Source organism: Balaenoptera ricei, chromosome 7 (genome assembly GCF_028023285.1).
Source record: "Balaenoptera ricei isolate mBalRic1 chromosome 7, mBalRic1.hap2, whole genome shotgun sequence".
Taxonomy (NCBI): Eukaryota; Metazoa; Chordata; class Mammalia; order Artiodactyla; family Balaenopteridae; genus Balaenoptera; species Balaenoptera ricei.
This window is the reverse complement of record NC_082645.1, coordinates 76,633,215-76,660,824: the sequence shown is the minus strand read 5'-3', so window position 1 is coordinate 76,660,824 and position 27,610 is coordinate 76,633,215. Positions and strand designations below refer to the sequence as shown.

Here is a 27,610-nt window from a genome sequence, read left to right as displayed (position 1 = left end):
GACTGAAAGAGCTGTTTTTTGCACCAAATTGTTAGGGGCTCAAGGCAGCACTTGTTTGAAGCCAATAAAATTGGGAAAGAAATTATCTTTATGTCATTGAATTGGCTTCAACACATCTCACATTTGATGCGTGCTATCTACCAGACATCAGGAGGAGTCAGTCCAGGGGTGAGGCCAGCTCTGTAACCAGGAGCAGCAGTGTCAGAGACAACAGTGACATCAGTATCGAGTTGCCTTCTTGGGGCTGTTGGGCTCTGGGGTTCCAGCAGTGGATCATTACAGGGAGCCCAGGCAGGAAAAGAGGAGACCGAAAATATGTCATAGTAGATGAGAGTGCTGACCCATGGGCATACAAGATTTCTAGAAATAATTCTGTGGGGGTAGGTTCACTGGTAATTGGCTCAGGAGCCAGGAAAATACTACTACTCCTCTTGTGGCTTTCACTTTTACTCCATGCTGGCTGGGTCTGGGAAACAAGCTTATGCTGGTTTTGAAAGTCTGAAAATTCAAATCCATCCGTCTACAATTCGCCAACACTGATAACCAAATGCTGTGCATTAGTCAGAAACTAGAAAAACAATTCCACTATGAGATCCCACTGCAGTGATATGACTGGATCCCTTACGGTGCAATGGCAGGGTGCTTACACCAACCATACTCCTTCACCCACAACAACCTCATCCAGCACAGCCTTCATTCCAGCTCTTTCCCTGCATTTCCAGGATCATTCATGTCCCGCTAGACACTAGAACCTGGGAGAATAAACCTCTGTTTAGAAGAGCCTCCAGCTTGGCAAGAACCGTACATGGAGTATGTCTACAGGTGCTAGGTCCCTCAGAGATTCCTCCTCCAGGGAGATGCACACCGACTGTCCATTCCAGAGGAGTGAGATCTACTTCTTAGTTCCCTTCAAAATCATGGAGGCCGTTAGCCACATGGTCTTTGACTTTAGCTCTAGTACCTTGTGTGCATCCAAGCAGTATTCAGTGGAAAGATCCACCTTTCATCTATTATCTGCTTCTCCCTCTACCTTATTCCTCTTATTTTCCTCACTGCCATGCATCTTGAAAGAAATTTATAATCTTTGTCTTTACTTCTTCACATCCCATGAACTCTCCCCGACTTTATCCTTCAACTTATTACACATAGCCTTCTATAACCACATCTTCTCTTATCAAGTCATTGTCAAATTTAGAGGGCTTTCTTCAGTCTTAAATCAACTTGGCCTTTTTCTCTCTTGAATTTGATGCTTTTAACTACTACCATATTTTAAAACTTCTCCCCATTTGGCTTCCATGCTATCATACTTTCTCGTTTCTCCTCTACCTCTATCATTCCTTCTCAGTCTCTTTTGCTCTCTCTGCTACTCCCCACCCCCCTTAAAGGTTTCTACTCTTCAGAGTTTCTGACATGGCCCTAGCCTCTCTACTACTTCCATGACTTTAAGAAATACAAAACAAACTCCAATATGCTTTAAAATCTCAAGTCTCTACCTCCAACTCAAATGTTTCCTCTGCATTCTATTTCCCTTATTTACAAATTTCAGTTTCCAAGCTGTAAAAATCCAAGAACATATATAAAAGAGCCTAAAAATACTGAGAGAAACATGGTGCTCTAAGAGATGACAGGCTTAACAAGACCCAGCCGAGGAAGAGGATTTAAAATCATATTCCTTACGGAAACAAAGGGGTGTGTGCTGAGTCCATTGCTTTTCAGTGGGCCCATAGGATTTGAGCCCCACCTCCATCCCCATTTAACCACTGTGTTCATTGTAAGAACAAATTATAATGTCTAAGGATTATTACACAGAATGTATCAAGGTGTATGAAGTAATAAATATAAGATTTAATACTTTGTAGAGTCTGTAGTCATTCACGGGGGTTATTATTGTTCTAGGATCTCCATCCTGAGGTTTTAAGTTAGCCTTTGCATTTTGACACTTTCCTGTTTTCTGCTTTCAACAAGTTGTGTTACTGTGAATAATTACTAAAAGTTCCTTACCTTTTTCCATTTAATTTCATGACTGGTATTGAGTAATATTCTTTGTATCCTGAATCTTCTGCAAATGTATTAGCAGCACAATCCCGTATTTTTTCTAAATTGTTCTAAAATACAAGTTATGTTACGAAAAAAAAATCTTTAAACAAATCTAAACAATTTTAAGACTTATTTTAGATGAAATTTTATACCTGTAAAGGACAAATTTTTAATAAAAAATCCCAAGTGACCCTGGTAATAACTGAATGTATCCAATCCCTAATTTGGATTAAAGAGGAAAATTTTTTAAAAAGAATATAATATGGAGAAGGTAGAAAAACAATGACAATTGAAATGTATTATGTTTTCCAGATGAATTTTGTTCTCAAACTCTAGAGGATCTCTGTTCTAATACTAATCTTTGAGAAAAATGGAAGAATATGTAGTTAATGTTCAGGGATTTCTACCGTATTCTTCGGTTAACTATTCTAGGGCAAATGTGGTCCATTAGAAGTCTGTAAATTCTGCAAGGATGATAGTTGTGCCTAGCTTATTTATCATTTTATCTCTGACATTTAACACAAGACCTTAGATATACTTGCACTTAATTCATATATGTTATGTAATGTTTGAAGAAATTAGTGACTTGTGAAGATAATCATTTGGAGAGCTGCCTAGTGCCTGTACCAACAGAGCCTCTTTCTGGTTGGAGAATAGGATAAAAGAGTTGTGAAATGACAAACCATTTCAGGAACAATAATAATTTAAACCTTAAAATCTTCCAAAGCATTCTCGACTGAAGGAGTGCTGATATCAAATTCAATTCCTCCATGAACATGAAAATACTGATCCTCTTTGTAGTGAAAATTCTGGCATTTAAAATCTCGCCCATAAATAAATGGAGGCAATTCTCGCTCTGTCTTGACCTTGTCATCTCCAAAAATGAAAACAAATTTTTGTTTAAAAATTGAATAACAGCATATAGGCAATCATATTTTTGAGGTCTAAATTCTCTTTCTCATAAAATGAAAAAATTCTATGTGAAATGGAAATCTTGGCAATTACAGTCTATTTATTCATGCTCTTAATGTATATTTTAAATATTAAAATATATTTATATCATACATTTTGGTCTTTTTTTGTAGTTTCATTGTACAGACATTTCAAAAGAATAATCAAAACATTATTTTACTTATTGATTACTATATATGAGCTCAAGACTAATATTTTACCCCCAATTATCAGAAAAGATTTGAAACTCTGTGCCGTGAAGAATCTTTAGTTAAATAAACAAAAGTTACCTGAGCTAGTTAAGGAAAAGAGAGACACTATAAAGAAAAAGGTGGGTATCTCTCACATGACAAAAATAATCAGCCCATTTTTCTGGAAAGTAATGAAGCTACACATATGACATTTATTTTGAAAAATAATTTTCTAAAATCCTGGCAAGGGTTAGGTTTATTCAATATTTTGACTTGTTAGCAGAATATAGCTTCATCAATATAAGGTATATAATGTATTTTGAGAAATGCAAAAGGTCTAGAAAAGTACAAAGAAAAATATAACACCTTAATCTCACCACCTGGAAATTAATTATTAATATTTAGTCATATTTGTTTCCAATAATTTAAATAATAAGACATTACAGATATAGCTAACATCCTCTTTAAGCATATCAGTTCCATACACATGACATTCTCCCCACTCCCATCCTGGACAAGGGTTGTCATGAGTCCATTTTTAAATAGTTTACAGATATGGATTATACTCTTCACTATCATAATTCTCATGATACAAACTTTCATTAAATGACTTATAAAATTTCTACTGAAAATTTGCCATCTGAATAGAAAGCCCACTATAATAAGCCTACAAGTTTGAGCACCAGTGAAAATACACAAATTGTGTGCTAATCTGGGTGGGAAGAATAGTCTGCTCTGCATTCCTGTCAAATTCCATGTAAACATGGTCCTATTTAAGCTCTCTATTCTCTTACATTTGTCTATTTCTTTGTTATAATACCAATATATTACTAAAGTTTTTAATATGTTTTCATCTTTTTTTCAGAAATGTAAGAGCATTCATGATCTTTTACTGCTCCATATTAATCTCAGAATCAACTTCTAAACTTTCATGAAAAACACAATAGGGATGTTGAGTAGAAGCGCACTGAACTTATAATTTGAATGAGATATAATGTAGTGTTGTCCCATCGTGAACATAGCATATTTCCCTATTTTCTCAGAACTCATTTTAAGTCTTTCAACAGTCCTTATAATTGATATAAATATATACCATGTACTGTGTGAATATACCAAGTATTTTTAATTACTTTGGAGACATTACAGTTTGCTTTTTAACAGGCTACAGCTTGGTTACATGCTTGGACCCACATACTAGAAACAAAATTGAATTTACATATAAGTTCAATATATATCTACATTTTATATATAATTTTTGGTGATACTCTTACCTGAAAAAGGCTGAAGCAGACTACTTAAATATGGAACTTTCATCTTCTTTTTTAAACTCAGTAGAAATGGAGTCAGAAAACATATTAATTTTAGGTATCCTATCCCTTTCCTGATTTCTTTTTTCTTCTCAAAGTGTTTTTGAATAATCTTTTTTTGAAGATATAACCTTTGCTGTAATCTCTGGTAGGTACAAATGTCAAGATAATCCTGATTATATCTTACAGCATTAGTAAGCCAATAGGCTGTTTCAAATATAAAAACATTTTCACACTGTTGAACTTGTGTGGTACTGAATGTCAACTTTAGTAGAATATTTTCAGCATGTTTCATAAATACAGCTTTTTCTTCAGGGCTATTGGGATTGTATGTTGGATCTTCATTCATGTCTTCGTCATACATGCCATCAAAGTCTGGATCCTTTGTAATATCTATCAAACCTTCACAGTAAAAAAAGAAAGATTTTAGGTTGTGAAAATTTCTTACTTGGTTTCTGGATAAACAGAGTAGATTGAAGACAGAGTTTCATCTTGAAATTCTACCGAAATGACAGCAAAGGGATAATGAAATGCCAATAAAATTGTCAAAGAATAAAAGCAGATAGATACGTAGTAACTAAGCAGAGTAAAGAAAGATGGAAGCTTGCGGAATTAAAAAGAATTGATTTTCATTCTCTTTGGAGAAATACAACACCATGGAAACATAATAACATAAGTCCCATCTTTAATCAAAGAAAATATGGAAGAACAACAAGAAATGTGATCTTCCTTTAAGCAGAGAATCAGCTTCTTACTTGGGCATAAAGTATATTTGCTTTTTCAGGTCCTATATTACATATTTCTTCTTTTTGATGATAACAGAAGCTAAACATATACAATAAATAACTTTCCTACCAACTAATCATGATGAAACAAGACTTGAAACTTGATTTTACTCTATATTATGAATGACAATTTTTATATTACATTTTCTTCCCATTTATGATGAAATTAAATTGTTTCTTGTTGTCAAATTGTCTTTTTTAAGATATTTACAACCTTAATCAAAGCTTGAGAAAACGGCTTAGAACCGTAAGCAAACTGGATAATACGACCAGATTTTTGGTGGGCTCTATGCTCCACTGCTGTTGCTACCATTTTTTAAAGGTGGTGTTTGCCGGTGGTTTTATACAGTGCAAAGGTATTAAAGAGGTGAAGTTTAACTTGGCCTCAGTGATTCCCAGTAGTCTTCCCTCCCAAAAAAATAGTTGGCCTCCCACAGAGTTCCTTGGAAATTCACTGTAGCACAGTGTTTAAGGCAATCACATGGTCAGTTGCAAGGTTTGAACCCAGTCTCGAAGTCGAGAGGAGGTGCTGTTTCCCCAAATGTGAAATATGAAATAGCAAGTCTCGCCACTATCTTGCCACCATACAGTGGCAACTACAAGGACTAAGCTGAGAGCACAGGGTTAGAGCCAAATTTCCATGAGTCACACTCTATATCAGACACCTTTTGTTCCCTACCTCACTTCCTCCCAGACCATATTTTTCATTCTAGCTGTCGTTGCATGGACCAGCTCCACACAGATGTAACCTGACTGCACCATGTGGCCCTTACTTTTGGCCTGGGGTTTCTCTGCCACTGCTGTGTTGGACTCCTGATGGAACCCATTCCACCATTCTGACGGATGAACAAATCTGCATGAGGGAGTTAACTCTCATGGAACCTTCGACTAATGAAGGAGAGAAGCCAGGGAAAACATGCTCTCCTCTTCCATCCCTCGGGCTGACAATCCTGAAGCGTATTCTATGTGACTCCCCAGAGAGTCCCAGCAAAACCGTCCCTAATTATTCAAGTGATGAAAGCTCAACAGCATTATCCTTGGATTGATGACTCCTCTTTTTCTATTCACTTTTCCTGTCCCTCACTCCTGTTCCTTGGAGTCATTTCACATAAACTACTCTAACTTAAGCCCTCATTTCAGGCCCTAATTTGGGGGGTAACCTAGGCTAATACACTTTGCACTTGTATGCTGGTGTCTGACCCTGTATATCCTTAAGCATGCAGCATAAAAGCCCCACCTTCTAAGAGTCCAGGTCCCTTTCCTGGAATCTGATGCTTGACCCTGCAGGATTTCATAGTGATGCTTTAGATGTGGTGCATGATGGGGAACCTGTACCTATTCCTGCTGCTGCCTCTGGGAGTTTCCCCCTGAAAACTCCGCTCCAGCACATCTCAAGTGTGTGCTGCTTGGTCATTTACAATTGTTTGCACTATACCTTTGTTACAGTGCCTGAAGCATATTGATGCTGCTGGTTCTTCAGCAGACTCCTGAAGTGTGGTGGAGGGAGAAAAATATCTCTATCCCCATATGATGCTCTTCTTTGATTGTCCGGCAGCCAATATTACAAAGCGCTTTAGTGTAACATACACAGCACTTTTCCCAAGGCACATGGTGGTAGTGACTGCCTCTGAAAGATTTCCAGCCTCATTCATATTCAGTGAAAAAGGGATTATAGACAGAGAGAGCAGCCAGAAGGCAGTTGCAGTATGTAAGGCTAGAGAAAAGAGTGTTCTGTACCAGGGTGTTGTAGTTGAGATAAAGCAAAGTGGATGATTTTGAGATATTTTAGTGGTAGAATCACAATAGTCAAGACATGAATTCCTATCCAGAAAAGGAGAATTAAGTCAAAATGTCTGGGACTGATATTTAGTTACGTATCAATATGGCCACATTGTTAAAATATTGAAATCTTCCATATTGTGTGGTAAATTAAATTGCTACAGCCCTGAGCTCTTTGAATGCCTCCCTTCCCTGGGATAGCCTAGAAAGCTCCATGATCCAGCAAAGGGTACATATGACAAGCAGGAGGTCTCTGAGATCCTGTTCCAGCATTATTGCTGATGTCTGTTCTGATTGGCCAGTGCTCATGCTGTGCTGGTGGTTAATTATTTTGAATATCACCCCTGAAAGCGTAAGCCATGGAAGACAGACAACTTTAGTCTCTGGGTGCTCCCCAACTCCACCTACAGCTTGATTAGAATGTTTCTATGTGTCTCTGAGCTCCTCCACCAGGAGCACCACTGTGAGGCACCACTCATAGAGGGTGGCCTCAGATATGACAGACAGCTACATTCAATAGACCAGATGTTGGGCCACAAAGTTGCTTGATATAACTGATTTTATCATCAACTAAGTAGGAGCCCTTTGTCCGTAGATACAAAACAGGACACGTGCTCCTTCCTGCCCTGGCCATCTCTTTTCTTACTATTGATGCTCTCACTGGATGATCCAAAGGCTCTTGTGACTTTAACATATGAATGTCTGAATCCTCAATGTGCACCTCTAACCCTGATTGCTCTCCAGAATTTGACTTGTATAATGGAGTTTCCACCTAGATATCTGGATCTAAAAAGGGCTCCTTGTTTCTTTACCAGTCAATCTGTCAGCTCTGGCTTTTGCTTTGCTTGACACATGCCAGATTGGAATGATGGTTCATTAGTCCCACCTCCTTTCTGATGAGAGTCTCAAAGTAATCTTTGTAAAAAGGGAAGAAAAGCAAACCCAATTTTTGTCAGGATTGTCAAAGCTCTAACGTTGTTAAAAACCACCATCCAATCGTGCTGATCCTTAACCTCCATGGAGCTCAGATCTTCACAAAGTTCCTGGCATCATCTCAATCAAGAAGGGAAAACGGTGTAGCTTAGTTTATAGACACATCTTGGCCAATGCAAGCAGGCAGAAACATTATCTGGCTTGTGCCATATTCCCTACTGTCTTCCAGTGAGTAGTGAATAGATTACTAGACAACTTCCAGGATAGAAGAGTCATCAACTACTCTATCATCTTTGACATCAAAATGACATCTTAATTTAGATACATTTTATTTATGTGACCTCAACTAGCCTTGGAAGTCCTAAACTACCAGAAATGATAGCACTTCTGGTTGAATGCTAACAAGTGTTTTTAAGACTTTGACCGTGCCATATTCTCTTCAACAATGCATCTGCATGTGCCAAAGTATCAGTACCCTTTAAGAGGAACTACCAGACCAGTCAAGGGAATGCAGAAATTAATGGAATTTACTAGACATTACTGGCAGCATTTTGCATTACTTCACCCTAATCACCCCAAGGACCTGAACAACAAGAAGAGATTTTCTTGGTTCCAGTTACAGCTATAATCTTTTAGAAGCCAGTGATCCTTCAATCGTAGGTACTCTGCACCTATCCAGTGACATTTGTTGATTCCACCAACATCACAGACTAATTCTCACCCAGAGGGGGAGAATTTCTGCCTATACTCAATACTCTTGGAGTCTGCTCTCAACAGAAGTTGATTACCTTGCATAGAAATATGAGCTATTAGCTATCTAAACTGTCTTTGAGACACAGAGGTACCATCTCCAAGAGATGGTACTGCTTGCTGGTACACACAAAAGCTACAGAGCTGAAACACATCTGGAAACCCAACCCATAGCAGGTGAGTCAGGGTGCCTTAGTGTCATCAAGCAAATCTTATTCCCAGGCATTTGAACTTCACAGAAGTCTAGCCACAGATACAGTAAATAGCAAATGAACACTTCTGTGGTTCAGGTCCTAACCAAGCTTCAGAAGGTGACATTGAAAAAAATTAATTATTAATTATTGAAAAGATAGACTCTTTGTAATTCAAAAAATCTCTTTCAAGAAACATTGGCTAAACACATAAAACTGAGCCACAGATAAATTACTTTTAAATTTTAAAAAAAGGCTTCTAATAAAAATAAAACAAATTAAATTCTCTTACCTGCTGAACTAAACTCTGCAAAAATATCTCTATTTGTTTGAGGCTTCCCATCTGGATCAATGTCCATGATGGTACGCCACAATTCAGAGAATCTAGCTCGTTTTTCTTTGGGCATATATATTCCATGCCATAGTGCTTTCAACATGTAGTCAATATTGATCAGAATCTGCCCAATCCTGGTATCATAATAAGCTGGAGGTAATTGACAAGAAGAACTCTGATCATAATTAGCTTCTAAACTGATTGAAGGAATTTGATTTAAGCAATAAATTCCAACAGCCAATTCCCTTATGATTTGATGGACTTCTCTATAGTCTAAGAGGGCAGTAGGGTCTACAGGAGTCAGCAGGATTGCTGTGGAGAAGGCTACATTATTTATTTGACTCATAATTCCACACGGGATGTCTAGTTGAGAGTGGACATCTTCTTTGGCAGACAACCAGCTAACTAGTGCAGTAGTTAGCAACTCTTGTACTTCACTCCGATCATATTTTTCAAAAAAAGCAGAAGCATTTCTCTGTACTGCTAAATTCTCCAGGTAAGTTTCTTCATCTTGAATTTGATCAAATCTAGGTGCTCCTTTTTTGGGCAATCTTAACATTTCTAATTAATTCTAGTGTGTCCTTTCTGAAGTTTCTGCAATGAATAAAAAGGAAAAGACAAGCAATAAAATTTACCATGGTAATGAAGCTGAATTTCTCAAGAAATAAATCTGTACCTTTCATCTTTATCACGTTAATTGTTTCATGGTCAACCATTATATTTTTTCAATTAAAAATTCTTTTTCAATTAAAAATTTAAAAAAATTTTTTTCAATTAAAAAAATTTTTTTAAACGACATACATTATATTTGTTTCAGGTGTACAACATAATAATTTGATATATGTATATATTTTGAAACGATCACCATAATAAATGTAGTTAACATCCATCACCATACATAGTTACAGAATTTTTTTTCTTGTGATGAGAACTTTCAAGATTTTATTATCAACTATAGTTGCCATGCTATACATTACATCCCCAGGACTCACTTATTTTATAACTGAAGTTTGTACCTTTTGACCCCCTTCACCCATTTTGCCCACCTCACCCCCTGCCTCTGGCAACCACCAATCTGTTCTGTTATCTATGCTTGGGTTTTTCCTTTTTTGTGTGGTTTTCCATAACCACTATTTATTGAGCATCTACTATTTGCCCAGCTCTTTATACACAATATTTCATTTAATTGGCCCCTCTGTACAGTGGTTCTCAAAATCTAGCCTGTGTTGAAATCACCTGCGGCTTGTTACGACAGATTGCTGGATCCTACCCTAGAGTTTCTGATCCAGTTGCCTGGAGTGGAGCCAGAGAATTTCCGTTTCTGAAAAAGTTATTTGCTGCTCGGCGAAATAGGCGCTGGGAGCCCCACTTTATAGATGCAGAAACGAGACTAGAAAGGTTACAGGATGGGCCTGAGGTTTCACACCTTCAGAATCAGAACCATCCCAGGTCTGTCCATCCTCAAGTTCAAGACCTATGCCCACTGGACACGGGAAAAGGGAAAGGACAAGGAAAGGGAAGAAACCAACTCTGAGATGATAGTTTGCTTGTCCAGGAGAGGGGAGCTGCGTCCACGCCGGTCCTTGGAGTATTCCCGGGGCCGAGGGCAGTGGTCGTTTTGAATGACCGGTCTCTCGTTGGGCCCGAAGCCAACGTCAGGAGCCCCGCGTGGGCGAGGGCGAGGGTAGCCACTGCAGGGAGGACTGGGAGGGACTCTCCTGAGCCGAGGGCCTGGGGAGGCCTGCTCGCCGCGCGCAGCCTCCAGGCTCTCCTGGGAGCCCGGGCCTTTGCTGAAGTTCCGCCGCCCCGGCGCGGGCCGAAGCCGTTGGTACCCGGGGCCTGGGACGGCGGGGCCGCGCCGCGAGGGGGCGCTCCTGTGCTTCCGGGGGCGGGGCCTCCCGCCGGTGCCAGGGATGCTCGCCGCGGCTTAGATTCCTCCAAGGCAGATGCCCTACCCCACCCCCACCCCTCCCCTTTAGAACTCAGTCCGGACTGGGGCTCTGCGAACCGTGCATCTCTGTCATTTCCTACTTTCACTATTTGTCTACGAGAAAGCACACAAACAGAGCGGCAGAGGCGAGGGCCCCAGGCTCTGAGGTAGTCCTGAGTTAGAATCCCACCTCTATCATCATTCTTTTACTCAACAAACATTTATGGAGCGCTTGTTATGAGCCAGGCGCTGGGGACGCTGGAAAAGGGCAGCTGTAAAACCTCAAGGAGCTTACAGTTACGCAGATAATCATACAGCTGCACTTAAACAGTACCATAATGTAAGGTAATGACAGCACGTGAAGGAAAGCTAGGCTTCATGGGAAAGGCTGTCCTGAGGAAGTGATCTTTCAAGCTGAGCCTGATAGATGAGAAAGAGCTATCCAAGCAGAGGGCTGGAGAAGTAGCTTTCCAGGCACAGGGAACAACAGGTGATGAAGAACTGAGCTGAGGAGAAAGTTGAAATTTTTGAGAAACTGAACAAAACTGCATAGAGAACTAGAGAGATGTGGGCACAAAAATAGGATGAGGAGGTAGGTGAGGGCCAGACTATGAAGGCTGCTGAGTTAAAGATTTTGAACCTTATTCTAAGAGTTTACGCTAGATTGATGGCAGTAGAGGGCAGATGCAGGCTTGAGTGGTGGTGGTGATCGTGATGGAGGGCTGTGGATGGGTTTGAGAAATAATGAGATGGCCTACTGGGAACAGATCGAATAGTGGCAGAGTTTAAAAAGAAGGTGGTCATCTAGGTGACACCTAAATTTCTGTCAGGAGCTATGGGGGATCAGGGCAAGATTAAGAGTTCAGTTGTACCTGTGAGAGAACCAAGTAGAGATGTCAGATGTGCCTTAGATATACAGGTCTTAGCTAAAAATGGCAGCTTGGGTTAGATGTATACATTCTGGCAGGCTTAGGGTAAATGAAGCCAGGGGAGTGGCTGAAATCACCACGGGAGAGAACAGATAATTGAGAACCCAGGATGGAGACCTGAGAAATTTAATATGTAAAGGTCAGGTGGAGAGGGTGGAGGCAGGAAAGAATACAAAAGCGAGCAGTCAGGAGAGCAGGAGGAAAGCCAAGACTGGTCACAGAAGCCAAGAGAAGAGAATGGCCAACTTCACTGGATGCTGCTCTAGGTCAAGGGAGATGAGAACTGAAACTTTCCCCTGAATTTAGCAACAGGGAGGGTTTTGGTCACTGTTTGAAGGCAGAATTTCTCTTATTCCAACCATGTCACTATCTTAGCTGCTGTGGAGGTAGTGAATATTAATAAACTTGTGATTGCTCTCCCAGATCAAGAGATGTCAAAAAGTCACTGCCTTCTTTAAGAGAGCTGCATGTTTGCACTTCTGAAGTATAAGCAATGTATGTAAATTCCTAAAATTTCTTTCCCACTATAATTAAAAGAATCAAAGTATGTCCAGATCCAGAAAGGGTGTCAGCCCTAACTGGGGATAGATCCCAAATGTGACCTTGCGTTATGGTGGTCACGACTGAATACTGTGGGTGGATGTCAGGTTGGAGTGAAGTTGAGTGACTAGGTGAAAAGGTGGAAAGGGTGAGTGTGGGTGGGAGGCAAGAGATGGTAAGTACAGGAAGATGTGGGACCAAGGATGTGCATTTTAAATTGGTATAGACTAGAACATTTTAAATGATTATACGAAGGATATAGAGAAGAGGCTGAAGATACTAGAAAGCCTAGTGTAAGGTTCCTGAAAGGCAGGAAGGGTTGGGATACAAAGAAGAGGTGGAGGCACAGCCTTTTTGATGGATGGATGCATATATTTCTCTTTCTAAAGGCAAGAAGGAAGAAAAGGATGAGTGCACACACAGGTAAGTTAGAACTTTTGGTGTTGGAAAGTTGAGCAGTTCTTAGCTGGATGACTTTGATTTCTCTGTGAAAAGCCGAGGTCATGAGCTGAGAATGGGGAAAAGAGAGGGAGGTTAGAGATCTGTGGGACAGGAGAATATTTAATATAGTCTTCAGAAGTTCTCAGAGGGGGACAGTGAGCTGCCTAAAGAGATGTACCACATGTCTCTCAGGAGTGTGAACCTCAAACAAATTGTTTAGCTTCTCTAAACCTTAGTTCTCTTATCTGTTAAATAACAACAGTAACAAATTGAGTTATTTCTGGATATAGCTACCATGAAGAGTCAATAAAAGCTGCCTTCTTTTAGTGCTGCTGGTGGGAAATTACCATGTAAGAGTTCAAAACAATGTTAATACCACAGTTTAAAATATCCAGGTTGTTCTTTCAAGTATAATCTCTTTCTCTGGAGTATCAATTTGATTAAATTGGTTGTATTACGCTACAAAGTAAAAATTCACGTAATGAATTTTACAGCCACATTATACAATAATAAAGCAGCAGAGTATTTTTTTAAATCATCATTCAGTAAATGTTGTTACACTGTGAAATATTACGTTTTAATCTCTTTTTCAATAGAAAGGTTTTCTAAGGAAATGACTTGGAGCCTTCCACATTTATCAGATGCCTTTTCATTATTCTTTTCCATTTTTGCAATTCTGGATCCAAATTGCATGGCCCGTTTCGGCAGAAGAGCAGAGTTTGTTAGACCAAGTTCCACTGCCGCAAGACGCAAAATTAGTTTTTCACCAATTCCACGGGATAAAGTCAAGTTTGCCTTTTCCCAAACCGGTAGGGAATTTAGAAAGGAGACAACATTTTCATCCAGGAAAGGAAATCTAAAATAAAAAGTATAACTACTATTAAAGAAAAAAATCAATCTGTTGTGATTATTTCTTTTGTATTTTCTTCAGTATGCTAATATTTACAGTATAAATTTATTTTTGAGGGCACTATTTTTCTAGATTAAAAATATTCTAGTTATTTATACAATTTTATGGCTAAAATTTAATCACATTAAAAATTATTTCACAACACTTGTCTAATTTTAATACATATGCTAAAATATAAAGAAATTTTCCCTCAATAGATAAATTAAGCCTATGATGTCAAGAAATAATTTCAAATTGTTTCACAAGATATCTTTGGAGATGCCTTGAAAATAAGCACGGTCTTGAGTTAATTATTCAACCTGTGTCTGCTCTTTACTATCTAAAGATATTGAACTTTAGGGATACGAAACCAATATAGAAGGGCTCTACTCTCCTGAACTTGTGAAACATTTACTTATGGCAAAACGTTATGGTATCAAAATTGTAATTACATTTAAACTGCTTAAATGGTAACAAATTGTTGTAACAGGACAAAATATTAGATTAAAAAAAAAAACTTTCTGCTCTTTTGGCTTTCCTAATTTTCTAGCAAATTCTGTTCTTTCTTTTGTTTAAAATACTCTAATCCTACCCCCTTCCTTCCCAATTCCTCAAAATGCAATACAATTACACTAGTGTTTCTATTTCATTACATTTCATTCTAACTGAAGTAGAGAGATCAGAAAGGGTAAAGGCATTTGTTATACAAAATATTTTATAAAAATGAATTAATTGTGAAAGCAAATTTAAATAAGAGAAGCTAATAGATTACGGATAATATGTATGCCAAAATCCATAATAAGTAGGTTTAAATCTAGCCACTATAATGGTATTTGTTAAATTACAATTCTGATTTGCTGTTTTAAACATCCTTCACATCCATTTTTACCCAACGATGTCATGGGGGCGGGGGGGGGGGGTCTTTTTTTTTTTTTGGCTGCACCATGCGGCATATAGGATCTTAGTTCCCCAACCAGGGATCAAACCCACACCTCCTGCAGTGGAAGCACGGAGTCTGAAACCACTGGACCGCCAGGGAAGTCCCGGGGATCTTTAGAATTAACTGCTTTTCCTGAATAAAATAAATTCCCTTTTCTCTGACCTAGCTGAAATAACGGACTGAATTTCTCTTTCTCTCTCTCATACACATATACCCTTCAAAAGGAAAACATTTTACACACTTTGTATTGTGGCAGTACTTATTTCTTTATAATGAAATTTTGAAAATTATGATAATTTTACATGTCAGAACTGGCAACACAGGAATGACAAGGTAGAGACAAGAAACAATGAAGTCTCAGAGTTCGTGTATTATGATGCTCCAATTCCCAGGAAGCTTATTTGGACTCCTTGTTCTTGCATGCTCATACCCTTGAATAAAACCATCACTTAATAAATTAACCTACTTGAACAAATTTCTGCTTTTTATAATTAAATGAAACATCTTCTTTTATCCTTAATGCTTTAAAAAGTTGTATTCAAGCACTTTACTATCATCAGAAATATGTTGTAGGTAAACACAAACCCCTAAGATTAAAAAAGAATATATACATGAAAGTGTCTTGATCTCTGAAACTTTCAGATAATCTGCAACATATGACTAAACTGTGTTCAAACAACATATGACAGAGGGGAATCCAGTACCAGAACCACCATTTAAATCAGTATGGATCTATACAGGCATACCTTGTTTTATTGTGCTTCATAGATACTGTGTTATTTATTTATTTTTTTTTTACAAACTGAAAGTTTGTGGCAACCCTGCAATAAGCAAAGTCTATCGGTGGTGCCATTTTTCCAACAGTATTTGCTCATTTCACGTTTCTGTGTTACATTTTAGAAATGCTCGCAATATTTCAAAATTTTCACTATTATATTTGTTATGGTGATATGTGATCAGTGATCTCTGATGTTACCTTGTGATTGCTTTTTGTTCTGTATTTTTAAATTAAGGTATATACATTTTTTTTTTAGACATAATGTTTCTGCATACTTAATAGACTACAGTACAGTATGAACATAGCTTTTGTATGCACTGGGAAACCAAAAAATTCACATGACTCGCTTTTTTGCGGTGGTCTGGAACTGAATCTGCAATATCTCCAGGTATGCCTGTACATACAGAAATGTCTGTAGAGACAAAGTCAGGCTCTGTAACATTGGAGGAGAAAGCTTGGGAGTAGGACTATGCCCTTATTGGGAGGAAAGCAAACATCTGAAACAAAACAAAGCCCCTTAAACACCTTCTTCTCAGTATTTCACTACCTCAAGTTTTACGGTCTTTCACTGTAGTCTTAAAAGCAATCATGGCATTGTATCATATTTGAAAATCACTGAAAAGCCATTTCTTGGAGAATGAGTTCTGGAAAAACTGTTCCTCTGGCTCTTCTCCAGCTTTGCTTCTGACCGACTGTGTTTGTAATATAAAGCCAAGATGTTGCTGCTACTGTTATTCATCTGAACAAGTCTCCAAAGAAAAAGGAACCTAAAAATCTTTTACAGTCTATTGTCTTTACAAGATTACCCCAAAACCCTCAGATAGATGATAGGAATTACCTTGCTTCTTTTCCATGATCACCAATAACTCTGTCATCACGACCAAGATTTCTAGAAGAAATTCGACCCAGTTCCATCTCGATTTCCTTATTCAGTCCTTCCAGCCCGTGTGTCTGGAAGCGGACACGATGACGAGAATAACCTGCGAGCTGCTCATCTGCACCAATTCCAGTAAGAACTACCTATAAAGGTTTAAAGAAATCCATATAAAAAATGTTATCTACTATACAGTAAGGAAAATAACTAAGATAAAAGTCAAGCTTAAAAAATGATAACCCCAAAGATAACATTTTCAGAGAAAAGCCATAAGGCAAAGTCATAAAATAGTAAAATAGGCCCAGTTTTTACAAAGTCATATACTTTGTGTTGTAGTTTAAATGCAACTGAAATACGCTATATTCTTGCAACTTAAATGCTAAAAGCTTTAAGGGTCAAAGTTAGGTCTCAGAAATCCTGAGTAGAAATACCGTGTCATACCTTTGCACTACTCTGATATGGTTTTGCTTCATCTTGGGTCACTAACCAACCAACTCCTCCAGAAGCAAACCAGACTGCACAGCCAATGCTGTCATCCAACACGGTATCCAAGGGCTGAATTAAGTGGGATATTCGAGTTCGTCTTAATCTTTGCAGTTCTTCCAGAGAAACGTTAATTTCAACAAAATTCCAAATCCGGGAAGGGTTGGCAGCTTGTAGTTCCTTTAGCCCTGCTCTTCCTGTGATTCGATCTGGTACGTTGAATTGTTCACCAGCAATAGCAGCAGCAGCAGCAGTGACATTTTTAGAGGATTCTTCAGGGGGTTTTTCACAATTATTTTTCTCTTTTCTCCCTTTTTTGTTAAAACCAGCTGGTATAGTCTTTTCCTTAGTCATGAAAGCCACATTAAGAAGATCAACTGGTTCATCTAAAGGAATATGACGGTCAGCAAGCGCTGCGATAACCATGGAATCAATTCCCCCAGAAAACAGGATTGCAACATTTGCTTTCCTATTACTAGTTTTCAAAACTTCACTTTGTGTCAGGTTTTCATCCCTAGGTAAACACAAGACACGTCTCTTGACTGCGATACTCAGGACATCAATGAACTGCTGAACTACTTCCTTCATGTGTCCATCAGTAAGAAAGACCTGAAGGGTCTCTCTTGACGGTGGGACGCTGGAAATGCTACTGCAATGGATCTCAAATGCGGCTTGTGGCAAAATCATATTTAAAGGGACAACAGGTTCTTTGAGATACAGTTTGGCTTCATTTGCTGCCACTGATACAAATGTTGGCAAATCTGCTGAAATTTGAGTTAGGCTATTAACACATTCTTTGATAACATCCTCCCTAGAGTTATATTTCCAAGGATACAATTTTAAAACAACAGATTTGGAAATGGAAGTAGACTTTAGATCAATTCTGAAAATTCCAGATGCTGGAACTTCTTGCCACTGATTGGGCACTCCAGACGTTTGGGCGCCAACTGAAGAGAGGCAGAAACTCTTGCCCAAACTACTAAAATGCCAAAGCAAGCTACGACGACCAAAAAAATCCCTACCAAACCACAAAGAATGACTAGATGCTTGATAATATATAAAAGACCAAGGACCTTGGACTTTTGAGAAGAGTGACAAAATATCAGATTCATTCTTACAAGAGGAAAGATAATTAAACATTATTTGCGTATCATTCTCTTCAGCTTCAACCTTTATTCCGCTAAAGACTTCTCCATTCCACAGGAATACATTGCCTCTTTCATCTTCCACAGGCTGGGCAGTCAACACACCTCTTAAGTGAAGGACATGACCAGAAAATAAACACTGGTAGTTAATATTAGACTTTAACAACTGTTTACTACTATTGGGTCCCCGCCGTTTAAGATTACACAGTAAATCCTCTTTCAAATCTTTGTTGAAATGCTCAACAGAAAAGCTTACTGCACAACAAATGCCACACATTGCTATGTAAAATCAAGTTGACTATTTCTTGATTTTGGTCTTCTCTGAGTTTTCTATTTCTTGGTATTCTTTCCTCAGCTCATCCAATATATCTGTGGGGGAAGGGAGAAGACATACTAAGTGAAATAAAAATTCTTGAACCTTTACCTAGTAATTCAAAGGGCAAAACAGGTTATTTTCCAAGATCAAAACATATGAGTATATGTACTATGTTAGTTTGAATAATAATTTACAACAGGCTTCTAATGAAGAATGTTTAGTACTTAGGGAACTCGTTTCTGTTTGTTAAATGTTTACTTTGACCCAGGCATGGGGCTATGCACATTAAATATACATATCATTTTATTTAAATTCCGTAAGACTTTGGAGGCTCAACGTGATTCACTCAAAACCACAAAGGTAGAAAGTGGTAGAACACTATTTCATACCTAGATCTGTCTAAAACTCTAAAGCTTACGTTAATTATTATCGCTTCCTAACACATCTTATATTTTTTTAATTTGATTTTATTTTTACTGTTGACTCATCCTTGAAAGGCTAACTTGAAAAAAACCAAACCATTGCATTAATTTTATTAACAGGTATACCACCATCCCATCTTTAGGTATATGTTTAAACATTCAGATGTAGACAGATATATGTGTAAACATTCAGATGTAGACAGTATAATTTAGGCACCATCATGAATTTCTACAGAAAGCCCACAAAAGAATTTCTGTGTGTTTCTATATAATGTATCAAAAAAAACTTACTTTTGCTTTCAGAAAGCATTTCTGTTCGGTCTGCAAGAAAGAATATGTCGCTGTTCTGTTGCTGCCTATATACTTTCTGCAAAACATAATTTAGGCTAATATCATGATTTATTCCAAAAAGTAGATGTCAAAACTCTGAACCCTATTATTGCTTATTCTTGAACTTCAGTAACATGTTCAGAACAATACCTTAGCAAATACAGATAAACAAACAGGACTCACCCATTATCCAACTATCTAGAAATTGCTACCATTAACACTGAGGTAAAACTCTTTTTTCTCTGCATATATTATAATACCATTTTTCTTTAGTAATATTTCAGTTTATTTGGTCATTTAAGTATTACCAACTTTTCACCATTATAAATCAATGTTGAGATGAATGTCTTTGTACCTAAATTTTTGTGCAGTCTCATGATACTTTCCTAGGTATCAATTCCTATAAATAGAACAGCTGGATCAAAGTGTTACATGGCTTTAAGACTTTGATACATTATGCCAATTTGCCCTCTAGAAAGTTTGTATCAATTGTACCTTACCTTCTAATATTCCCCTTATCAGAAATGTCTAACATGTCAGTTATCAAGTAATCTCTACAATGCTTTAAAGGGCTCAAATCATTTAACTTTAAAATATATGTTTTGGCAGTATAACGACCCATGAAACAGTAGCTTGCTTGTTTGTGAATACATTAATGGAAATGGAGTTAAATAACCATGTTAAAGATTTGGAAGCTTTGAGTAAAAAAACCTGAGGTGGGGGGGGAAGGAAGGGGAAGCATTTATCTTTTTTTTTTTTTTTAAACAATTATTCACATTCACTTGAATAGTTTCTACTCTTCTCAATAGATTTAAAGTTCATTTATTTCAAAAGAAAACACCAATTCAAGTATAAAATAAATACCATTAGTGACTATGGCTCCAAGATAACATAGTACAATTAGTATCATTTGGTTCAAAGGTAATATCAATTGCATATGATGGGGGAAAGATTATCAACAGCTATGGTTAATATGTAGATATCTATATATGATATATATTAAAAAATCATGGACACTTCACTTTTGCAATTTAACTAAAAAGATGCTGAAACCTTGTAAATTTTAATATAATATAAATCTTACATGTAGTTCTTATAACTTTTGTATATAGTTAATAAGATATAATCAAACCCTCCCACATACTGTTCGGAAAAACTCTAATAACTCACCCTGTTCTTCTTCAGGTTAGAAAGTTCATCCACAACAATTTTTTGTTCTTTGATCTATTAAAATAAGAAAACATTCTTAAATCAGAGGTTATCAAAGTATGCTCAACGAGGGCCCTTTAAAATTAAAGACATGGGATAAGTATTGATTGTCCAAATGGGCAGTCTGTGAATATATAGATTCTTTTCAACAGCAGCTGTGTGGAAGTGCAGGTGGGGGAAAGCTGAGGGAAGAAACAGTGATTAGACTTACAAAGTGTTAGACGGCTCACTGAGCCAACACAGGGTGCTGGTAACCAGCATTCATATTCAGGCAAGAGCCATAGTTACTAAGTAAGATTTACATCTTTTATTTAAAATAGAGAATGTACCAAAAAAAAAAAAAAAAAAAAAAAAAGACAGTATGCACCAAAACCCAAAAGTAATACCAAGTTTTCAATGATTTCTTTTAAATTATATTTTAGCTTTAAAAAAAAAACAAAACCAAATGGAATGAAGAGTGGGTTACTCCCCCACCCCATTCCCATGCTTTTCATGATTTATGTACTAAATGGTACAGCCAGACATTCAGAGGAAGCAAGTAGCAGTAAGTGCCCTACCTGGGGTAGTACGACCCAACACTTTCCATCTTTGCTTTACATCTCAAAGGTTAGCACAGGGCTGGCACTGTCAACTAGGTCTCACTTTGTATTAGTAGAAGAGGGCTCAACTAAGTGGAAACTAAGTTTCTTTTAACTCTTTTCAGTAATGGTAGCTATATTGTGAACATGACTGATTACATAGTATCACTAGAGCCTCTAAAAGCATATTTTATAATTTTGGCCTACCTGGGAAGCCTCAAGGATCTGTCATACATCAGTATAAGTGGCATGCTATGGTAGTAATCAGAATGGGCTGTGTGTGGTTTGAAAATTCATTCCTCACAGATGTGTACCCTCCTGCTCTCCAGCTGACGGTCACTGTAGTAACTGACTAGAGAATGAGTTGAATTCCAAGATTGAATTTGTACAACCCCCTTGAAGCTTACGTTTGAACAGCACTTTCCCATTCATTTTAGGAATGGCAGGTATACTTTAGTACTTCAGACAAGGAAACTGTGATAGAGGGATTAGAGACTTGCCCAAGATGCCACTGTCAGTTTGGGACAGAACCAAAGTATTATCTAGGACATCTATTACCTCAAAGGCTATAACCATCCTCATCTCAAATTTATTTTTAAAGGTGTTTTTTTTTTTTTTTTTTCTCCTGCTTATGGCAGTTAAGATTTATATTATACTGGCTCCCTTTGGGGGGGGGGGAGGGGCAGAAGAGTGATAATCAGATACCTGTTTCAGGAACGTAGCTCTGGCCAAAGTGAAGGACATACTGGAAGAAGGTAACAATGGATGAGGAGAGGCCAGTTAGGAAACCTTTGCAGGATTCCCTACGGTAGATGAAAGTGGCTGGTTTAGGATGGTTAAGAGTGTACACGGTGATAAAGGGACATATTTCATATGGGCCTCAAAAATAAAACTGATAGGACTTCCTGATGTACATAAAGGTTGGCTCCCACGTTACTGGCATGGACAACTGGATGGATGGTGGTGACATTTTCTGAGACAGAGAATACAGGCAGCAGATCTAAGGTGAGTGGTATTTCTAAAAGTATTAAAAGAGCACACAGAAAAAAACCAAAGCAGGCTCCAGAAAAAAACCAAACCAGGCTCCTCCTCATTAGGGAGGACGCCCACACCCTTTCTCTCTGGGTGGGCATCGCTGCCTTGCTTCTATCTTAACTAAACAAACTTTCTCTGTGTGCTCTCCCACTTGTTGTACTATGTCTCTAATAATAAACTTTGTACCTATTTTTACAGTTTTGCCTCCGTGAGAAACGCATTTTTCACTGGGGGCAAGAGCCAGGGATTGTGGTGGCCAGGATTCCTGGTTTTCATCCAGGCTCCCCAGGTTCAATTCCTGGGCAGGGAATTAAGATCTTGCTTCATGCCATCACTAACTGCTGCCTCTCCGAGATCAGATGGTGCCGAAACCTGGGAGTTAAAAGAGATAAAGAAGCTCTTCTCCTCAAGTTATTTATGGTTTACAACAATTTGGTAATTTACACCTGTGGGTAAAATTAAAACATTTATCTTTCTCTCTACCCGCTCCCTCCTGAGATTGGAAACTCTTAGGTTCCCAGCAGCATTATCAGCTCCTCTACGCTGGGGACAATTAAATCATACTAAGGATAATCAGTCTAGTTACACTAAAAAATTGGGGCAAATGCCTTACGAACAATGCCAATGTATAATTTCCCAGAAAGATAAGGATTGGTACAGAACAGACTAAGTCAGATAACCTGGGTATATACTGGGCAACACCTAATGGAAGTTCTTGACTTAAATTCTTACTTATGACCTTACTAGTACTGCTAGCTATATTGTTTTCTATATTGCCTGTTTTACAAAATTGCTGCTAATTACATTACCAAATGTGTGACTGAGCCTCTGATAAAATGATGATACATAGTTCCATATGAGATCAATGATTGTAATAGTGTAACTCTAAATATGGGAAGAAGCAACAAGAGGGAATATTTACCTGGACCATAAGGGATTAGTAAGACAGGTGGTCCAGAGGTTTTTGGCTACTGTTAACAGGGCCTAGTCCAGTAACACCACATTGAGTGGCCTGTCAACGAAATCTTTGCCAGACCCGGGAATGAGCATTCCTAGCACCATGGGACGAAATGGTCATGAAATGCCCCCCAAACCATGGTTAAACTTATGTACATGAAGGGGCCCTGCCGACTGCTAACTGACACCTGCCATCTACCTCTACAAGGACTAAATCATGGCCACTGTAGTTGCTGACCTTCAACACCCCCTGAAAGGAGTTCAGGGTGGAGATCAGAAATGAGGCACTCTGGGGGACTTCCCTGGTGGCGCAGTGGTTAAGAATCCACCTGCCAATGCAGGGGACATGGGTTCAACCCCTGGTCTGGGAAGATCCCACATGCCGCAGAGCAACTAAGCCCGTGCGCCACAACTACTGAGCCTGCGCTCTACAGCCCACGAGCCACAACTACTGAGCCTGCGTGCTGCAACTACCAAAGCCCGGGAGCCTAGAGCCCGTGCTCCGCAACAAGAGAAGCCACTGCAGTGAGAAGCCTGTGCACCGCAACAAAGAGCCCCCACTCGCCGCAACTAGAGAAAGCCCGCGCGCAGCAACAAAGACCCAACACAGCCAAAAATAAATAAATAAATAAATAAATAAATATTTTTAAAAAAGAAAAAGAAATGGGGCACTCTGTGCTCTGGGAAAAACTGGTAGGACAGCCCTTCAGATAGTCAGATATTTTCAGAAAAAGATTTTATGAGCCCAAATTCTTACATCTTCTCATACCTAGGAAAACACTAACATTAATGGTAACATCTGCTTTGGCTATTAAGGAGAAAATTTTCAGACCAATAACACCTGTTATCTATGTGTTAATACCACATTAAAAGTTAAAACCTACTTAAATGAAACTAGACAACTGGCTACCTGGCTACAAGTCACCCCAAAGCGTCAGGTCCAGACTGGGTTTCAGGCTTTATCTCCTGAAAAGAAATGAGATCTATTTTGTCTATTAACGTTCAGGTTGTCACTCCTCCAACTACTCCTAACTAGGTCTGTCACACCTACTTCAATAACACTGGATTAGTAGAAAAAGACATCAAAAAATTATATGACCGTGCTCAATGGCTTCATTCCTTTGGACAGGGTAACCCAAGCGCTGACACTATCTGGACTACAGTTAAAGTAATGCGGCCAAATGTAACCTGGTTCTTACTCCTGCTTGGGCCCCTGGTTACAACAATTCTTCTACTGATCTTTGGCCCCTGCCTTTTGTTAATCAACTTATCTAGTCTGTTCTTTCTAAGGACACAACGGTTTCCCAGACAAGATGAGGTGATGCAGATTCCAGCCACTCCTTGGAATAACAACAGAAGTCACCCTGGGCCCCTTAATGAGACAAGACGAGAGCTCTGTGATCCCAACTAGGTAGGGTCTACGAGCCCCATGCCAGCATTTAGAAGCTGCAGAAGACAGACCTTTGCCCTTCATCTTCCCAATAAAGATTTATTGGGGTTCACATCTCTCAGCGGGGATTTGAGGCAGGAGATAGATGGGCTCCAGGCTAGACATTTACAACTGGCCTCCTGTTCACACTTCCTGGGGTGAGAAGAAGATGGGCTCCAGGCCGGACATTCATTACCAGCTCCCTGTTTACATTTCCTGAAGCAAGAGACAAACGGGCTCCAGGACTACATATTTATGACCGGACTCTTGTCTATATTTCGAGATCTGCACCTCGATATAAAAACCAGCAACAGAAATAGAGTAAATAACCGGACATTGGACATTTTTATGGCAGGAACAGAGTGGGACTAAACCCTGTGAAAAGATCAAGAGGTCATACATTTCCCATCCTTGGGGCAAGGGAAACATTGCACATGCGCAGAAAGGCTCCTTGGGGGTCCAAAAGGAGGGGGCACCACCCCATAATATGTGATGGCCGTCCCACAGGCCTCTGGGCTGTAATCCATGTTGGAAAAAAGTTGTGCACGCATGTTGGGGAGGATCCTAGGGCAGGTCAGGTGTGGAAAAAGAAACCAGATAATGGGCCAAAGGTAAACAAAGACCTGGAAGAACTGCCCTATATAAACGACTTCACCACCTCTTTACTGCACTCCTCCTCATTGCTCTCCGGGTGTGCATCTCTGCCTTGCCTCTATGTTATCTATTCTCTGTGTGCTCTCCCACTTGTTGTTGTGCTATGTCTCTAATAATAAACTTTGTACCTGTTCTGTTTTTTGTTTTTAAAGAAAAAAAGCAACTATGAATCTCAAAGACGTGCTGAGTAAGAGACGCATGCGCTATGATTTCATCTACATGATGTTCTGGAAAGGATAAAACTGTCGTGATGCAAAGCAAATCAGGGGTTGCCCGAGGTTCTGGGTTGGGGAGAGCACAGCTATAAAGGGAGTCTTTTGGGGTCATGGAACTGTTCTGTATCCCAATTGCGGTGGTGGTCACACAAATTTACACATGTGTTAAATTTAGAGAAAAGAAAAAAGGGTCAAATTTTACTGTACGATAATTTTAAAAATAAAACTTTAAAAAATTCACAATTTGAAAAACAAAACAACTAAACCCCCGCCCTACTGCCATCTGGGTCTAATATTGGGGCAAGTTTCAAGGTCTCCCTTTAACTGTAGCTGTCAAAGCAGCGGGACAAAACTGAGACCGGACCACTCGGCCGCCGTGTGGGGGGCGAGCGGCGCCCCGTCCCGAGCCTGGGGGCCTTGTCAACTCGTCCCACACTCACCTTGTTGCTGAGATCTTCCTTGTGCTGGGTCGAGTTGTCGGTAGGGACCAGCCCGGAGCCGTCCTCGGGTCGCGCACCTCGGCTGGGCATCTCCACGGAGCCTCAAATATGCAGGATGTGCAGCCCTGAGAACGTTCTAGCGGCTCCCAGTCCACAGCCCCAGCACGTCTGAGCTCCCAGGGGCTCCATCCCCTCCCTTTCCCTTTTCCGTGAGTCCTACCAATGGCGTCTGCGCACTCACTCTTACGCCTGCGCGCTCACTCTCTTACGCCTGCGCGCTCACTCTCTTACGCCTGCGCGCTCACACTCTCTTACGCCTGCGCGCTCATTCTCTTACGCCTGCGCGCTCACTGTCCCTCTTACGCCTGCGCGCTCACTCTCTTACGCCTACGCGCCCACTCTCTCGTACGCCTGCGCAGTCCGGATCGGGCCTGGGAGCAGTTGCACGCGTGCGCACAAATGATTAGTGAGCACGTGAGCAGAGCCTGGTTGTGAAATCTGAGAGGTTCCTGAACGGTCCCCTAGTGGATGGGGTGTTAAAACGCTCGTCACCACGTGGCATCCGGTAGACTGTGAGTTATATGCGCCCCCCAGTGGTAAATATAAAGAATAGAAGCGCTGTAGAAATACCGCTTAATATTTATTATCTAGGCAAGAATATGAAGCCAGGCACAAATTTAAGAGATACGTTGTTGGCAATGGAACTGTGTGTGGCAATGGAACTGTGCAGACTAGGTAAAGTTTTTGTTAACTTGTTATTAAGGTTAAAAGATAAATACAGGGTTCCCAGGTAAAAATGAATTGCAGGTAAATGAATAAAATTTTAGTGTAAGTATGTCCCATGCAATATTTGCACTCCTATGAGAAAAATTATCCAAAACTTGGAAATAGGCAAGAATTTACCAAGGTGTTCTTTCATAGCTTTGCTGAGCTTGACTTTATGTTGACTGGGCTATTTTATAATTCTGTAGGGGCGGGGGGGGGGGGGTAACAGGTAGATTTTTGTCTGGCAGATATGCAATAATTTCTATCTGATACACCAGATAACCCCACACGTTGTGACTTATTGTTCTGTAAGATATTTAACAGTTTTGCATCTAACTCTGCAATCCTACCCTAATTTTTAAAATGAATATATGTCTACTTTCTCATGTACTTTTAGAATTGGTTTTAGCATCTTACTTGTTCGCTCATTAATTAATGAGTTGAATAAAACTTTGACAAATGTTCATTTTATATTTGCACAGGAGAGATGGTTTTCTGTTTTTGAAAATTATACTTTAACGTAGGAAATCTCAAGTTTCCACAGAGATGCTCAAGTGAACTCATGTGATGGAGCCAAACTTTATGGCTAAGGAAGTGTACCTCATGGGTTGTTTAAACCCAGGAATATCTTTTATTGGCTCTTAGAGTAAATCCAAAGCAGTTATAGAACTAACCACTGTCTGTTTTTTCTTTTTACTGATTTTTTAAAAAAATTTTGTTTTTGTTTCTGATTTATGCATAGCTAAGTTATTCTGCTTTGGCAGCAATGATTGAGAATTTGGTTTTATGGCCTAACCATTTGGTGATACCTGTTGAATGATGGCTATCTAGTCTCTATTAGAAGTGAGATGACAAAGAATCCAGGTTTTTAGTCTTTTCATTTGTCCTTTGTGAGCTCAGATGGATTAAGAATGTTGTGCCCACTGGGAAGATCAGCTTTTTGAGATCTGAACTGGTTTTTGTCTGTCTATGTTTACTTTCAACCTGGGGTTGAGGTTGTAAAGCTGAAGCTATAAGCTTTCTAAGTGTCTGTGTCTATAATTTATAACAGCC

At 39.2% G+C, this 27,610-nt stretch overlaps 3 protein-coding genes across 3 annotated transcripts in view; all 3 read right to left on the bottom strand.

Moving 5' to 3' along the window:
• The window catches only part of ANKAR (ankyrin and armadillo repeat containing), a 71,616-nt gene extending 54,984 nt beyond the window's left edge, over positions 1–16,632 (bottom strand). The window contains exons 1-5 of the mRNA XM_059928341.1: positions 16,544–16,632; positions 9,217–9,852; positions 4,451–4,888; positions 2,748–2,911; positions 2,002–2,105 (exon numbers count right to left, since the gene is read on the bottom strand). Of these exons, the coding sequence (XP_059784324.1) occupies positions 2,002–2,105; positions 2,748–2,911; positions 4,451–4,888; positions 9,217–9,817 (1,307 nt within the window). The 5' untranslated portion in view covers positions 9,818–9,852; positions 16,544–16,632. The remainder of the gene's footprint in view (positions 1–2,001; positions 2,106–2,747; positions 2,912–4,450; positions 4,889–9,216; positions 9,853–16,543) is intronic.
• ASNSD1 (asparagine synthetase domain containing 1) lies at positions 13,651–18,484 on the bottom strand. Its single transcript, XM_059928336.1, has 3 exons — positions 17,021–18,484; positions 16,544–16,725; positions 13,651–13,954 (listed from the first exon to the last, which is right to left on the bottom strand). Exons 1-3 carry the CDS (start codon positions 18,482–18,484, stop codon positions 13,669–13,671), a joined length of 1,932 nt encoding a protein of 643 aa, XP_059784319.1. The 3' UTR covers positions 13,651–13,668.
• Positions 18,485–18,489: 5 nt separating this feature from the next.
• ASDURF (ASNSD1 upstream open reading frame) lies at positions 18,490–26,048 on the bottom strand. The gene is made up of 4 exons (XM_059928340.1): positions 25,793–26,048; positions 20,446–20,499; positions 19,237–19,312; positions 18,490–18,576 (listed from the first exon to the last, which is right to left on the bottom strand). Exons 1-4 carry the CDS (start codon positions 25,880–25,882, stop codon positions 18,506–18,508), a joined length of 291 nt encoding a protein of 96 aa, XP_059784323.1. The 5' UTR covers positions 25,883–26,048; the 3' UTR covers positions 18,490–18,505.
• Positions 26,049–27,610: the final 1,562 nt, after the last annotated feature.